A 17,769-nucleotide genomic window follows, 5' to 3' on the forward strand; every position below is an offset into this window, starting at 1 on the left:
TGTCAGCCCTCTAATTTTTTTCCACTGTGCTGATGAATCTTGTAAATTGTGACATGCTCTTCAAAAGCAGCTGATTTGATACAGAAAGTACTAAGTAAGTGAAGCACATGTTGATCTTGTTATTTGTACCGATGACGTTAAATATGGAATCTGCTCCTCAGTGCCACTTTTGTTGTGTTGTGGTGACTTGCTCACATTCTTCTCAGTGATACAACATTATCTGATTGTTTTTGCACATTGAAAGCTGACTACACTAAATGCCTCCCATTCGATGGCTTCAGGGACAAGAGAAAAACGAATCTGCTAAATGGCTTCATCTTGCTTAACTGTGATTTCTGTGCAGAGACGCCAGACAGCAGATCCAGGATACACTGATTGTACTTGGAGATGTACCAGCTATGAAAAACTCAAAGTACCAGAGAAGACACTGGAAGACTTTAGGTAATAACCCCCCCCCCCATATTGTTCAAAGTTTTTAAAATAAATTATCATCCATCACAACTCTCTGTTGAATTAATGAAAGTACACAATTGTATTACTAAGTCAAAATTATATTTACTAGTCTGAATCTATGGTGTCTTTAAATGCACAGCATATGTTCTAATGTTCTCTCTGAGGCAGTATCCTGTATATTTCACTGCTTTTGGCTTGCCTTACATATGGCCTGGTGACTTTGACATCTGATTGACTGATCTACAATAAGCACTTAACAGCTTTATGTAACCGCTCCTGGCACAAGTCCAGCATATGCTATTTGAAGAGAAAGCAGGACTTTTGGTTGGAGTGAGACTCAAATGAATTCTTGTTATGATGAATAATGGCACTACCATTAATATGTTTAATATGTAAAAAGCATGGGTATGTTGAGAAGGTTGTAAAATGGATTTTATCACGAAGCGGTAGTTAGATATTGTATTGTGGATATTGTATATGCGGTTATGTATTGTAAGCCTGCAGTGAGTAATTTATTGACAGCTCTTCAAAACAGTTTTAGTAACTGACATTTTAGCTTGGACATGGTGACTAATATGGTGACTCTTGTTAAGTTACAAGAAGAATAAGGAAATAGTATGAGAAACAGGGAAGTTGAATTGATGAATACACACAACGACACACACCAGTGAACATAGACAACATAGGCCAATTAAGAGAAAGGTGGAAAAATGAAAATGGCAGAGACCCTTCTGTTTCTGCTTCACTGAATTATTGACAGTAATCATCCAGGCCTTTAATGGCTGGGCCAGCGAAGAATTCATCTGGGTGGTGGGATAAATAATGCATCGTTGGTAAGGATGGATCTGAGCACGTGCAAGAAGTCCCTCTCCTCCAGCTGCCTCTGTATAATAAGCAGGGGCGGGGCTCAGGAAACATGCAGCTCAGAGCAGTGGGCCAGTGGGACATGAGCAAATGAGAGAGAGGGAGAGGGAGAGAGAGAGCAAGGGAAAGGGAGAGGGAGAGAGGGAGGGAGGGAGGGAGGGAGAGGGAGGGAGAGGGAGGGAGGGAGGGGTACTGGCCAGAGCTGGTGGATGAGGTGCAACAGGGCGAGGCTGTGGAGGAGAGTCTAGTGAGGATCCCAACATGTGGATGGGTGAGCGCACGGTCCAGCCATGAGCACTATGCTGAGTCCCAAGATCAGACAGACGAGGAGAGGTAAGTGCTGCCGCTGTGCTTTGCCTCTCTCTGCCGCGTTCCATCCACTCTCTTACATCCTGCTCTGCCTGCCTGCATCTGTACTCTGCACCATCTCCCCCACTGCTCTGCTGACAGGGCCGCTTTTATCTTGCGCCTCCTAAACCAGGAAGATGTGCTGGATACATTGTTCCTGTGTTCCGTAGGTTGGACAGTACTGCTCTGTTGCTTAGTAACCTGTAATAACTTGATTAAGATTAATATGTTTCCTGGCTATGTGTCATGTAGTTCTTTTGCTTTGTTGAGAAAGTGGAGATTCAATATCTCTATGATCAATGATGGCTTAATCATGACCAGTTATGACTTAAGGGTACTTTATTTTTTATAATGCATATACACTATTCATGACAAAGAGCAATAGTCGTGCAATGCTGTCTCCATAAATGTTCAACATTTATGGAGACAGCATTGCACGACTATTGCTCTTTGTAGGTGACATCATTAAGTATGCTCATTATGTTCCTGCTCATTGAACCCAACTTTGTGTAAGGGTCTACATTGCTTATTCTGGTTTTCACTTCTGTCCTAGTTTCACGAGTCAATCACTGACGACATACACACCAAAGAAATAATAAGATCTGAATTTCAAAGTTGGCTTCAATAGGGCAGGAGAAACTGCTAATTGCTGCTAGTGCAATAATCTCTTGGAGGCTTATGCACAGAGAACAGCTGAATCCAGTTGGAAATGGAGAGCGTGGTCCCAATCTGGGTGTTTCCCCTTCCAGTGCAGGTTCCAGGCATGGTGCTGGGCTGTTTCAGCACTAATGCTATTGAGCCATGAAAAACCATTTGTGGATTGATCCTCTGCCTGTTAGGGTGTATAACACAGAGGCAAGGGAGCTGACATCCATGGTTTTTCTGTCTCGCCTCTGTAACACTGCACATGGAGCATGTCACCTCTGATGAGTGTTCTGCCTTCACCTGCCAATGGGTTCCATGAGCACATTTTACCATGCTGAGCAGAAAGCCCACACCATCGGTCATTTGTTCTCAAATGAAGTATAATTTCTGATGAACCCTGGCCACCCTCTAATACAGATTTTTCTTCACTCCTGACTGAATGTGTGCATATGTTTAGCATGTTTCAGTTTTTTTTTTTTCAGAATTAAATACATGTTGTGACACGCAGTTTGATTTGACACACTGCTAATGAGGCATAAACTCTATCTGCCAGTAATGATTGTAATAACAGGATTTGTGATTCAGTAATCTGATGATATGTGAAGGGGTAACAGTTTTTTTTAAAGAGAGAGCAAATTCACATTGTACATGGTTGTTAATTTTTGTCATTTATTTTTACAACAGATGTACTAATGCTGTATAATGTCATTTATACTGCACTGGTATGTTGCAAAGACTTCTTGATTGATTACTGTAATGTGGGTCAGTGCAATTACAAAGGCAGACATGGGGGCTGATGCATTTGGCAGTCCAGGAGCACCATCCAGGAACACTCACCTATATTCTCCCCTGTGACTACTGCAGATCATGATATGAACTATCCACTGCCTTAAGAGGGCAGATAGACATTTATGTACATGCCTGAGATTAAATTTATTGCCAGCCATGAAAGTGAACTGCCATGAGTGTCTTCTGTCTTCAAGTGCCCTGCTGGAAAGTCAATGATTCACATGCATTTCCCAGCATGTCCACTACCTGACTGGAATAAGGAGGCAAGTAATTTGTTCAACCTTAACCTGTCCTGCAGCAGTGCTGGTGTGGACCTGGACTGAATGGAGAGCTCATTATGCTCCTGAGCAAATATGGAATAGCAGGATGCCATGACTTTTGGAAAGTAGATATCGTCATGAAATTAGCATTTATGGCATTTAGCAGATGCTCTTATCCAGCGACTTACAAAAGTGCATCATGAAATAATAATAAGCCTTATTGTAAAGTTTTTTGGTTTTTTTGAATTCTTGGATAACGCTTCCTCTGGCAAAAACCTTTAGTTATTTTTGGCATCTGATCACAGAGATTAATTGTTAAATTAATACTTAAAATTTTTATATCACTATAGGACAGTGTGGCACAAAAAAAGATAGTTTGAGGTCAGATACAAAATTGAGCTCCTAAAATAAGTATCAATGAAATATGCATAGGCCTATGTAGTCTTGCCTTATTTTTAGAGCACAGGGTAATGAGCAGACATGCAGATAAATGGAAGAATGGGTGATGATGCATCCAGTTCCTTGTACATCAATCTTTAAGCTGGCTGACCAGCTGGTGGGTTTTGGCCTTAGCTTTTAGTACTAATGAGGGGAGACAGCAGTGGGTCTGTCCCTGGAGCTTGATGTTTTAAGGAGAGAGTGATCCTAGGTGCACCCCCACTCCCTTGTTCCCTGTTGGCTGAGAGGTCCACACTAACATTGATGAGGCTTCCATTACCCACAGTGATTTAATGAGATTCTGGCAGTGGCTGCTGTGCTCCTTGAGACAAATGGACTCAGGGAATAGGATGGCCATTATAGCCAGAAACCACAAGAAGCAATTGTGACTTTGCGATTAAGAGAGATGTAAGAGAAGAAGAACACAGCCCAGATGAGGATCAGTGTGCCAGAACACACTGGAGAGAAATGCCGGAAGAGAAGGGAACCTGATAGCACTCTCACATGTTGATGTCCTTAGCCTCCTACTAAGGAGAAGGAGATGGAATAGATGGAAAGAAGGGATTGATTTTGCCCCTCTGAAATCTCACATGAATTCTACTTCTGTTCCTATTACATATCAAATGTGCATTTAAAAAAATATCTATATTATATATAGAGGTTTCCAGAGAAACAGACAGCAGTCCCCTGTGAGCTGTGCAAACAAATTGCTTTGCTGATTCTTGCCCAACTATTGAAGGATCTGAAACATCCTATTTCTCTTGAAACGTGTCCTACACCACAATTGTTACTACCTCTACATCTTGAACAGTAAACTGCACTGTCCACGTTTGTAGGTGTCTGGAACTTTTACTGGCGTTTCCTGATCCAGAGGGCTGCCTCGATAATTGAGTTTTGACTTTATAATGGTTTTTTGATTTGCTCGACACTTTTGATAAACATTTTTTTCCTACTGGACAGAAATATACCTGCTTTGCTGAATATATCAATCTTAATTTATTAAATTTAAGTTGCATGCCACTTACAAACCATTGAAATTCTGTAGAAACACATATGGCAACATTTGATGGACTCTGGAGAGTCTGTTGTTTGTTGAAGTTTAGTAATACAGTCAAGAGTTTTCAATTTATTTATTTTGTGTTAATATATCCATGGGTGTGTGTGTGTGTGTGTGTGTGTGTGTGTGTGTGTGTGTGTGTGTGTGTGTGTGTCTGCCTGTCTATCTGTGTCTACAGCCAGGTCTAAGAGCATGGTGATGGGAGAACTGACACGGAGCTCGAGTCGGCCATCTTCCCCAGGCCTCCAAGAGAGGGCACTGAAGGCTGGCTGGCTGAAGAAGCAGCGCAGCATCATGAAGAACTGGCAGCTACGCTGGTTCGTGCTTCGCACTGACCATCTCTATTTCTACAAAGATGAAGAGGAAACCAAACCACAGGTACTTCATGAAAGCCTTTAGCCTTCCTTCATTTGTGTAGTTTTACTGATTGAATACAGTCAGGTTTCAAGCAGCAAATGTTTATAATTATGTTTGTCACAGATTGTATAAAGAATTAGATTTGAGGTGTATTACTAAAATATATAATTTAATAAGAAAAAATTAAAGTACATAAAAATTGCATTCAGTCTTTATAAGATGCCACAGGCAGCAATTTTAAATAGCTAGTCACATTTCTCAAAAACAAATATTCTTTGTCTGCTAGAATAATGTGGATATGTATTTTGATATGCTGCTTCAGGAAGGTTGTTGTCTTCTTACTTTACCTATATGTCTGCTCGTTATTTTTAGCCTGGAAAATCAATATATTGTCTCTCACCACTCTTGCCTTTGACTCAGGGATGACTGTTTCTACAGCTCTTCTCTCATCACACTGTACAGAATATGTACAGATTATTCATGAAAAGAGTGTATCTCTTGTGAAAAGACAAATGTTTCTTATTGCATTGTTTTCCCAATTTTTCTTTACTTTTAAATTCAAGTTACATTTCAAAAGTGAGGCTGTTCCCAGATCACGTGTCCTGATAAGATTTCGGCCTGTGCCTGAGTGTCATGGAAACATTAGCGAACAGCCCACTTCCATCAGCTCCCATGCTACACTGTTTTGATGTTCCCTATTCAGACTCTGTGTAGAACTCCTAATTGATGGGTGTAAATAATCTCAGTACCTCAATAAAATATTGGTAGGATTAAATAATCTCAATACTTCTGACAAATATGTGTTAGTTATTTCTTAAATCTTAAAAAAAAGACTCCTGTAAATTTGTAGCAAGCTGAAATTAACAGCAAAAAGCAATTTTATTCATTATGTGGTATGAAAATACCTTCCGGTGTTAACCAGAACAAGATGAGTTCCTCTTCTGGTTTGTTCATTTGGGACCTGGATTCTCTGTATAGATGATTTTGGTAAAGCTGTTTTATGAAATAACTGTTCTAAAAAGTGCTATACATATAAACTTGAATTTGAATTTGAGTTTATATATTCCAGCACACTAAAAGTTTCTTATGCAGGATGTTACTGCCTCACTCAGTCAAAATGTCTTTTATAAATCTGGATGTTGGGGGCATGACTTACTCCAGCGTGCTTTTAAATTCTACGAGGTGAGGTTGTTGCCAGGTCACATGGGTTTACATATCCCAGCATACTGAATGCTACCTCAATCAGGATATTGCTGTGATCGCTCAGTCAAAATGCCTTTGGAAAACCTCCAGTTTGAGTGCGTTGTCATGCTGTGCCACACGCTCTTGGCCTGATGAGTGGATCTGCTAGAAAGCTCCCATCCCACTCAGCAACAGTGTTTAGCTGATGCAAAGCAGCCGGCCTTTAACATTTAGTGGACTACCACCAGGCCAAGGTATGAGACAGTGTATCTCTGTTTCAGTGACAGGTCTGTGTTATCCATACCCAATTGCTCACTGCTGTCCCCTGGGACCTTGAAATGCACAGTGTTGCTTCTGTGCCCCAACTCCCTGTAAGCATCTCCATTCTCTGCTGATAAATTGGTATTTTATCCTTATCAGTGCTTACATGCAGATATGCAGTTTGGTTTAGTAAGCAAATTCTGCAGCACTGGTCAATGGCTGCTGGTGCTGCTGTGTAAAGATTTCAATTCCGAGGATGAGTTCGGAGCTAGAGGTGCATAATTTATAATGTGAGAGTGGCTTAGTCTAACTGTGCATTCCTCAGCAATGCTGATTAGAGTGTAAAATAGAGTCTTGCATATAACGCCGTGAGGTCCGCTCACACACTGTTTTATCAGTCCCTTATGCCTGAAGGACAGCTCATTTAGTAATTACCACCGAAAATCCATTTTCCATTTACAATGTCTTGACAGAGAACTAATCTGCAACACTCCCCAGTGAATAACTATTAATTCCACAAATAATTGAAAAGATAAAACATGTGAAGAAGGGAGTTACATGTCAGTGGAGATTGGTCCACATTGTCCTTGACCCTGTCCTGTGTGTCCTGTGTTCCTGCTGTCTTCCAGGGCTCCATCCCATTACATGGCTGTCAAGTTAACGAGCTGATGACCAATCCAGATGAACCTGGACGTCATCTTTTCGAGATAGTTCCAGGTGAGTGAGAGTGAAGCAGTGTAGGAAACTCCCTACATCTGGCTGCTTAAGTAACATATCCCTGCTCCCCCTCCAGCTCACCTGCTCACCTTATGTAGAAGCAAGGAGAGTAAGTTCACAGACATGCAGTATGCTTAGAGGGGCTTGTGTATTGTATATGATAATGGATTGTTTCCATTATCTGCTGTTATCCACTAGAGGGCACCCAGAGCCAGAAATCTGTTTGAAGGGCATTTGAGATTGTTGAAGCTTCTGAAGCTTCTTTCTTATAACATTGACAGTTATCCACTCATACAGTCAAACATACCCTTATACATATTTCAATTATTTAATTAATTAAACTATACAATGCAGTATGCAATATACCATATGTAATGTATGCTGTGCAAGACATTTGGTTTTAGGTTGCTGATTTTCGCTGCACAAATGCTGTATTATCAGCTGTTTTGGTACACTGTTAATTCACCAGGTCAGAAAAAGATAAGTGCCTCCAAAGTAAACACTTCAGTGTCATTTCCAAGTACACAGTAGTGTTTTCCCATGTGACCATTTCAGCTGAAACAAATGCTGATTTTTTTCCCCTCGGAACTATTGTATGGCTTGTATCCTCTGCTTCACATATACTGATGTATAAAGGAGATATTTGATGCATTTGATGAATGAATCTGTTATGGGTTATGTGGTCATTTATGGAAAGTGATCGATTTGCTATTTTAGGAATGTCTCAATGTTGAAACCTAGTGCAATTAACTTAGATGTTTGTCTCTCTCTATAAGTGACCTATTATGAATTTCTATGCTGATTTATGTGCTTTAGTTGTCAGTGTGCTTGTCTTAGTTTCATAACTATCTAACACTGTAAGTATGATATTTCTAAAAGCCAGTATCAGTTCTGTAAATGTCTTCTTGTCAAAATGTAATTTCCAGTCAGTATTAAGGAAGTCTCAAGAAAGATCACTCTACTGATAAATAGCAATATTCTGATTAAGCTAATATTTATTTATTTTTTTATTTATTTTTGCAGTGACAACAATTGATGCATAACTGTTTACACACATACACATAGCTTACTGTATATAACTAGTATGTATACTGTCATTACCATGTCATTTTGTCAGTACTGAACCATTCACAGTACATTAAGTAGCATGCAGTCCCATCGAATCCTGCCACAGTGTGTCAAAACGTGCAGTGTTTTGCCTATTTATTGGGATATTTTATGTTTGTGCCTAGCAATGTGTGCACTGATGTAAAGCACTACCCTAATTCTCATAACTAGATGATGGGGGAGCTCTTTCATTTACACCAAGTAAATATCACGAACTGGTGCTATATCTATCAGTGTACATGCCTAAATCTGCTCCTGTTGTTGCAGCTTGCACATGACTACATTTAGAGCTCAGCGACTAGGTTTCTGAGCAGTGGCAGATAGAGTGGATTTCATTTTTACCACTCTCCTATGATTTCATTCAGTATGAGCCTGAGTACAAATCAATATGACAACAAACACATATCAGTGCCAAAGTGTGCCAAAGAGCTGAATGGCTGAAGCCGATGAAAGCCAATGATAGGATAATGTCTTTTAAATTAATAATCATATTAACCAAATTCAATTCATTCTGACTTATATATTATGAAATATTCATGCATTCTATTATAAAGTACTTGACTTGGTTGTCAATAAGAACATTCTGTATTCCGACATGCCTGTGTTTTGCTCTGCTCTACTTGCTGTGATGAACATAGTTGCTGTGATGTTGAACTGACAGCAATTTCAGGACTGTCAGTGCAGGCAAACACAGAAAGTCTTTAGGTCTTTAGGAGGGGATTGTACTGAGTGGGAATATCTCTCAAAATGGCTTAAATTTTCCTTAGATTTTGTCTCTATTTTGGGATGTTTTTTCTGAAAATTACGATGTGCAGTAACTTGCTGTTAACACACAAAGGCACATGTGCTTCTTGGTGGTCTTTCATCCTGGATTGTCTAAGGCCAAATGATCCCTCGTGTCCCTCATCTCTGCTCCCCTCCCTGGTTACAGTAAATGGCACAGAGAAAGTCAGCAAATATGTGTCCGGAGAATCAAATGCTGGGACTGGTGGTTGATAATGAGTATTACATTCCTTTTCATTTCATGTAGGTGTACTCCAGTCCATGAGGAACAGCACTAGGATTAGAATGCTCTTACATACTGTTGTATTTTATGTAACACCTGTATCACCCATGCCAAGGGGTTGAATTAGTGGAATTGAAATTGTGTATTGTAGTTTGGCTACCCCATGCAGTCAGTTGTGCTTGTGGTTCTTTTCTGCAGGTTGTGTTATAAAATCAAGTCAGAGTAGGGAAAGCTGGAAAGCCATTTTCTTCTGTTGCACTACCACTTCATATTTAAATGTCCAACTCTTTTCCCTCGGCATCCTCTAGATATCAAACACTTGAACAATGGATCTATTTAAGCCTGTTCTTGACACAAAGGCAGGAGCAGTGACTGGAGTGAGTCTGCAGAGCAGAGGTCTGAGCTGAGCTTGTGCTTGTCGGTAACAGTCATTTGGAGAAGGTTCATGTTTGGTCTGTAAAGAATGTTTTACTGTACATTGGGAGCTCAGATGACAGCACCCCCAAGTCCCCCATTAAGGACTGTTTAATAGAAGCATCTGTGTAACACACACTCACCGTGTGGTCTCCAGAAATGTCTTCAAAGAGGGATGAGCTTAATTAATAAGCAGTTGGGTTTAATAAGGGGAAAAAAGTTCCAGGCAACATGAAGAAATATCAGCATAAGGGTTGCAGAAATGTTAACATACCCCCATGTGAAGACACATTACTTCTCTACCATAGAAACACACAGATTGATTAGCTGGGTCTGTTTGTGTTTGGGGGATGTTTGCAGTGTTTGGAAAAGATGAGCTTGGTGGTGGCGTGTCTCATGAGGGTAAGCGAGGGCAAGCCGGAGCTTTCCTCCCAGTCTGGAGGAGTTGTGCATGTGTGTGTCTGCCTGAGCAAGGGAGGGCAGGCGAGAAGAAAAGGAAAAGAAAAAAAAAACAAAACTTTTTTTTTTTGAATGAATGAATGAAGCAAATGAAGGACTTGTTTTTCGGGTTTCTGGCTATAATGCTACTTTGGGGTCTTTTGGCACTCTCTCTTTCTCTCTCTCTCTCTCTCTCTCTCTCTCTCTCTCTCTCTCTCTCTCTCTCTCGCTCTCTCTCTCTCACTCACTCTTCCTCTGCCGCAATCGAGTGCCCCTGGCACATACCTGTGTAAAGGATTCACCTTCTGGGAGGGCCATGGGTGGAACTGACATGGCATTTGAGTAGCCAAGCCCTGTGCGGCTGCTGTGTGCCGACATGGGGCTTGGCTGTTGCCGGCTGCAAGAGAACCCCGCTGCTCAGCCCAAGGGTAAGCACCACACTTTCTTTGTAAGTTTCTCACTCACTCCGTCCTCTCTCCTACACCATGACTCAAAACAGAGGAGATGCAGGAGGCAGGATTTTCCATTGTCACCTACAGCACCTATTGGAGATTTACAGGAGTGTATGGGTAGCTGGTTTCCTGCTGGGAATCACTTGGTTTGGGGGAAAAAAAGGCTTCTAGGTGATAAAGGCTGACAAATCCATGAATAGGATCCAGGAAGTGGCAGCTCCAATTGCAAGCCATTTTACATGTGTTTTTGGTATGTGCGGGAAGGAGCATAAGTGCTGGTCCGAGAGTCTTGCATGAATGTGCCCCTGTAATTTGACATAAAGTGTAGTGAAAGGTGTTCACTGCATTACTGCTGCTCTCTGATCTGGCACTGCCACTTTAACCCTTGCATGCCCATACCAGACATTCATGTAGCTATCATACTAGACTATTGGACTTCAAATGGAATCTGTGTGGAATGATTATGAGCATATGAAGTGTGGACTGATACTGAGAAAAGTTGCTATTTCGTGATCTGTCCCTTTTTGGAGCAGTGTTTGAATCATGCTCTACAATACTCAGGCAGTACCCATGCTGCTAGAATGCTTGAATACATTGTCCTGGTCTGAGTCTTACTTAAACAATGTGGCCTGTCAACACAGTTCTGCTGTAAACTAATGTCAGGAAGTTCATGGTGCACCCAGTAACATCACTGATTTCTGGTTTTAAAAAAAGTAGAGCCTGAAGCCACTGCAATGGAGGTGGAACTGTAGGAGATAAAGTTACATCTGTTCCGACAACCCCTTTCTGCCTGTCCTCAGAGCTGCGAGGGCATTGCTCCCTGAGGTAACCCAAGCGTCTCGACGCAGGACTGCAGCACTGCTGAGTTGGCACTTGTTATCGTCTGGATATCGGATGACCACACAGCCAAGGGGGGACCTCATAAACAGGCCCACCTCTAGCACTATGAACATGAGACAGAGCAGAAGTGTGCTGTTTTCACACTTTCTAGAATTGCTTATGTAAGCTTTCAATTGTTTTTTTATGGTTTTACTGATGGCTTTAAACCGATTGTTTATCCAATGGAACCCTTTCTGAACCAAAGAATCTGCACTGTGTATGTATTCCTCAATACCAGATGTCATAAGTGACACGATAGAAAATGAATGATGTGTTCCTTCTTCAAAATGGAAATGTTGGTGATGCTAATAGATGTGGGGGGTTGAGTGTGTGGGTAGAAAGTGAAAAAGAGATGGAAGGAGTGAAAGAGGGAGAGGGGGGGGGAGACGGGAAGAAGGGGAGAAGGAAAGAGAGGGCCCTGTGCCACACAGGGAGGCTTGATGGTAGTCAGATGCCTGTAGAGACAGGGAAAGCCAGATGATATAATATGCATGGAAGCAGTAGAGTCTAAGAATGAGAGAGAGAGGCAGAGAGAGAAAGAGGGAGGGAAAAGAGGACTCTTCAGCACAGAGCAGCTTCCATCTGCCTGCTCCGGGGGGGACCTCCAACAGAAACCCACTGAGACAAAAAAAAGACATGAAGGGTGAATGTCTGTTACTGTATTACAGTGAAAGGATATTTGGAATCTATACAATTTCTCTTGATCCAAACATTTGTAGTCCCCCAGAAAGAGTACATTTTAACTCCAGTACTCTGAGCATAGTAGTTACTGTTCAGTAGATCAAGGGATCAACTTTGTGTTTAAAATACTAGAGCCCATTCCTAAGGTCATGCATGCACTGCATCTACATATAGCTCTGAGCTTTGATCCATTTCTGGGAGCTTTGTTTCATTGATGCCCATAAGAGGTTGTTGAAGACTTCAAGAAATTAAAATCACTTGCTCCTCAAATGTCAGGTGTGATCTCCATTCACATGTTTTGTCTGTAGGGTGTCTTGAGTGTACACACGAAAGGCAGTGCTCAACCTCTTCCATGCACATGTGTCTGTGGTGAGCTGTGACTAAGACAGTACTTTTCATCTTCAGGCCTCAGGCCCAAAGGGCTGCATCTCCTCCCACTCCACTCTTTTTTGTAGTTTTTCTTCACAGTCTTAGAATACATTTGTGAATTGAAGGATTTTGCCACTGCCACTGCTTACCAGTTTAATGCCTTTGAATTTTAATTTATTAATTTTGCTTTCGCAACAGATGAAGGACCTCTGTCTGAAATATAATGTTTTCCTGAAAACCTTGTGTACTTCACTTCAATTTTCTCATTTTCTCTACATCTTGTACACTGCAGTTACTCATCTGGAATTTTTAAATATTAACCCTATTTACAATACAAAGGCTCTTGTCTCATACATTGTTATCATGAGATGAAACAATTGAACATTCCCAAGAGCACAATGTAAATATTTGGTTCCAATCCAGAGAACAGACTTCCAAATACAGATCTGTTTTGTACCCAGCAACCCATCATATATTAAAAGATGAGCAAAGAGTCCTGACATTGTTTAGTGCTTACCACCCATGGAATGTTAAAAATGCACATCACAGCTTGGGCCTCCTCCTTATAAACAGTCCACAGCCATGACCTCCCATCAGTAGGGAAAATGCTAGCTGTCATACAAAAAGCATTGTCCACCATGAGCACACAATTCATGCATGTCTGCTGGGAAACTGCTATGGGGAGCTGGTTTGGCCCAGGGCTGAGCTGTGCCCATGGGAGAACATGTCCCTATGAACAGCCAGGACCTCTGTGCTGCTCTGCAGGGCAAATACCGAGCGGTTGTTTCCCAGAAGGGCTGCCCTGTGGCTTGGGTGGAGAATGGTAACGCTCAGAGCTTGGCTGCACACGGATTCCCAATAACGAGGCAGAGACAGTGTACTTTTTTTTACTCAGTGTACCTTTTTTTTTTTTTTTTTTTTTACAGAGAACAGACAGAGACAGCACACATGCAGTAGGAGTCCACTACTTTGTGTGCAGTAGAAGTGCGCTGCTCTGTGTGCCCTTTACTGAGGACATGCATGCAGCCTTTATGAGGCAACTCCTCTGTGTAAACTCAAGCTCCTGATTAGTTGCATCATAAAAGCGAGGAGGATTGTGCACTCCTGTGTTCCTGTACCTTCCTCTCCTACTCCCCCCGGAGGGCAGGGCAGGCCATGCTGCTGTCTCCCCAGAGAGCTGTGGGTGTGTTATCTTACACAGGCCCACAGCAGCTGACAATAACCAGATTCTTCAGTGCCTCTGAGCCTATAGACAGGCACTTATAGGTGTAATTCTCCCAGAAACTCTGGCCTGAATGTACAGTGGATAAATATCCATATATACATTGTACATTGTGTATATAAACATAATATACATATATTGTACATACACTGTTAATATATTTTTGTATATATATAGAATATATATTTCACTATGCACCCCTGTTTTCTTTTTCCTCAGTTTGGACAGAGCACTCAACCATTTCACTGCGAGTTATACTGTGTATGACTATGTATGTGACAAATAAACTAAACTTGAAACTTGAAACTTGAAACAGTGAATGTTCAATAAAACGACACTTTCTTGAGATGCGGGTTTAATGAGAAATTAAGTTTTCCAAAAATAAGTATATTATAATAAATTGAGCAAGAAGAATGAGATTAAATAAAAAGTGAAATGTTACTATGCCTTCTTAGACTGAAAATCTGAGGACAGGAAAGCAAATATTTGTTGAAGCTATACAGTAATCTTAGAATCTTCTGTTATTAAAATCTTTGAAAATTCGGTTGCTTTTCCATTTGTAACCACAGTAATACATCACTGGATATGAGGCTGGTTTTGGTGTTTTCATGAATCTTATTTTTTATACACGTAAATACACAATAATTTTGTCTGATGTTCATTTTGTGTAATTAGGTGTTGTCATTCTTAATTTGTAATCCTTTTTGTCACTTGAAATCCTTTTACAAGACTGCTATCTAGTGGTTAGTAACCAAACTGCACAATCGCACCTAAGCCATTTTTGCATATTCTGGGTACAGCTGCACACAGGGATTTCTAATGATAGAAGGAGTAATTTTCAAGAATAATTCAGGATTAGTGTAATAGCTGTGTATAGGTAATTATAATGGCACTTTTATCATGTAGTTCATCATTCATATTTTGATGATAGCATCTGAATAAAAACACCTACTCATCCTTACTTCACAGAACACATTTAAGACTGTTATGAACAGCCATATGTTCAAATGCTATTATTCTTTTCTGCTTTGTTTTGCATGATATTTATTTTAAAGTGTATGTTTATTAAAATGTAAATTTAATTCATTTCTCATTGATGTTGCCTCAGGATTCATTTGTCTGGACATAGCACTGAGTGAATCAGCTTTCTGGGTGTGAAATAAATAAGATTAATAATGATTGACATGATCTTTATTATTAAAGTTTAATGAATCTTAAAAGGATTAATGAAGAAAAATGTATCTATTTGATATATAAAGGGAATTTATACTAATTATTAATTCATGGTTTTCACCTTCCATCTGAAGTGTCATCGATGTCATACTGTTAGAAGGTCATTATTTTTGATCAATTATTAATCGCTCACTTAAATTAGAATATATTATGTTCCTGTGGACTTGCCTGTATAACTCATGCAACTCTCCCACTGCCTGATTCTGTCAGTCCCCCTGTCTCCCTGTCTCTCTTTAGGTGGAGAGAAGGACAGATCAGCTCTGAGTCATGAGGCCTTCCTGCTTATGGCAAACTCTCAGAATGACATGGAGGATTGGGTCAAAGCCATCCGGCGCGTCATTTGGGCTCCTTTTGGAGGAGGTAGCACATTCAAGAGAGCCACACATTTACATCACACACACCACCACACAGATATCTACATCATACCCACCACCACATGCATATATTCATCATAAATACACCAGCACATCTCATGCACCAGGACACGCACAGCACACCTTAACATCTTCATACTCCAACCTCTCTGTTCTTTTCCACCATATTAATGGAGATGCTAATAGTCAGATGCCACTCTGCTGAGTGATAGCCAGATCTGGTCAGGCAGTGGTAGCTCAGTGGTTAAGGTACGTGACTTGTAATCGGAAGGTTGCTGGTTCAGGCCCCTCCACTGCCAAGATGCCACTGCTGGGCCCCTGAGCAAGGCCCTTAACCCTCAATTGCTCAAGTTGTACTCAGTCATAATTGTAAGTCGTTTTGGATAAAAGTGTTAGCTAAATGCTGTAAATGTAAATCTGGTGCTTACAATGAAATCATCTTCTGCTTCACAGATACAAATACCTTTACTGGTGCACAAGTGCACTAAAATAAAACCCTAAGTCATAGAGCCTGCTGCCAAAATGCCTGTATCACCTGGTATTGTGTTACAGCAGTGTTGTTATTAACACAGAGGTATTTTCTACTTTCTGTACAACCCAGAGGCAAATCTGAAATAGCATTACTAATTAGATGAGTGTAGCCAAGAGCTTACATTGCCATCCACTTTTGCCACTTAACAGGCTTGCACATAGGAAACAAATGTGTGAAATGTGTATCCATGTTGAGATTCATGCTAAAAACAACAGCAGCACCTGTAACTCTCTGCCTTAGCTCTTGTGATCAAAGCCGTAGAGAAGAGCAAGCCTATTATGATATGCTATTGTTTAGCTCACTTTTCTTACTGGAACACTCACAAAGCTTGGATACTTGACATTACCATGTCTTCTTTGCTGTAAGATAAGAGTTTGAGGATCTCAGTCATTTTCTGCATTAGAGCCTTGTTGTTTTTATAACCCATTCAGATCACAACACACTTCATGTTATCCCAAAAAAAGTTCTCACATTTAGAGACTATATATGTGGCTGACAGATGTACCATGACTACAGCTTGATACCCTACAGCTTGTTTTTATTTACATGGGCTGGACCAATCACAGACAAGAGTATACCTGTTTGTCTGGGTGCACGAATCTCATTGTCTCTCACAAAACACCACAGTCTCCCAGCTTGGATTACAGCTCCTGTGGAAGGAGGCAGAACAAATGCTCCTTTGTTGATTAATGGCACGTCCACAACATTCATCAGGATGTGTCTGTAGACTGCTGTAGGTCTGTGTGTGACATAGATGTCTGCCAGCTTGGGACACCCTGCTTGGATCTGTAATGTATCTCATGCCTGAAGTTAGCACTATGCTGCTCTGTGGTTCTTGCCTGTTCATGCGTCCTGGGTTGGCAGTACTTCCTGCACACAGAGCTGTGCACCGTGTTCACAGGAAATGCACAGGCAGAAGAAGTCAGAATAAAGCTTAGCATTCTGCTCAAGACTCCTTCCCATATTTCTGAAGGCATGTGTCAAGCTGCTGATTTTCAGTAGGTCATGCCATGTTTGTGCATATTTGAGTTATGACTTAGATTGCATGTATGTTTTGTCATAGGGATCTTCGGTCAACATCTAGAGGACACAGTGCTATATGAGAGGAAGTTTGGGCCCCGGCTGGCCCCTCTGTTGGTGGAGCAGTGCGTGGACTTCATACGGGAGCAGGGGCTGAAAGAGGAGGGGCTCTTTCGCATGCCAGGACAGGCAAACTTAGTCAAAGAACTCCAGGACGCTTTTGACTGTGGTGACAAACCTCTGTTTGACAAGTAGGATATCCATTGGTTATTATCACACATTGATCACACAGTCATCTCTAAAGGAAAAATCTGTAAAACCTTTATGAATGGAGTACTATAAGGGACCAAATTGTAATTCTGATTTATGATAGAATCAACATCTAAATTATTTTATACTTAAACATTAACACTGTTAAACACTGTTTAATTATCATATAGCAATTTGGCACTGTGTTATGCAACACTCATAAGGAGGAATTAGGATGCGTGGGTTTAAGAATACACAAATAGGTTTATTAACAGTGCAAGAACAAATTAGTTACATGTTACAACATAGAGAAACCTTATAGTGTGGGAGAGAGACAGACAGGCAATATTTATCTCTATAGCGTAAGTGTCTCTTGCCTCCCAGCAAGGTGAATTTTCTCCCTAGGAAAAGGATCAGAGTTC

General features: G+C 40.9%; 1 protein-coding gene across 4 annotated transcripts in view; it reads left to right on the forward strand.

The window, feature by feature from the left end:
- Nucleotides 1–17,769, forward strand: part of arhgap22a (Rho GTPase activating protein 22a) — a 25,152-nt gene continuing 7,383 nt past the window's right edge. For 2 of the 4 annotated variants that reach the window (XR_014126734.1, XM_081725273.1), the window contains exons 1-5: nucleotides 1,535–1,650; nucleotides 5,033–5,232; nucleotides 7,284–7,371; nucleotides 15,410–15,532; nucleotides 17,142–17,349. Coding sequence is in view for 3 of the 4 variants with exons in the window: in XM_081725273.1 (XP_081581399.1) it covers nucleotides 1,608–1,650; nucleotides 5,033–5,232; nucleotides 7,284–7,371; nucleotides 15,410–15,532; nucleotides 17,142–17,349 (662 nt within the window). In the remaining variant the exon portion in view is untranslated. Of the gene's footprint in view, nucleotides 95–343; nucleotides 442–1,534; nucleotides 1,651–5,032; nucleotides 5,233–7,283; nucleotides 7,372–11,588; nucleotides 12,083–15,409; nucleotides 15,533–17,141; nucleotides 17,350–17,769 lie in introns of those variants that run through there. The other 2 variants (XM_081725274.1, XM_027010927.3) reach the window with 2 other exon arrangements.

This window comes from Electrophorus electricus, chromosome 12 (genome assembly GCF_041902795.1).
Source record: "Electrophorus electricus isolate QZ-2024a chromosome 12, ASM4190279v1, whole genome shotgun sequence".
Taxonomy (NCBI): Eukaryota; Metazoa; Chordata; class Actinopteri; order Gymnotiformes; family Gymnotidae; genus Electrophorus; species Electrophorus electricus.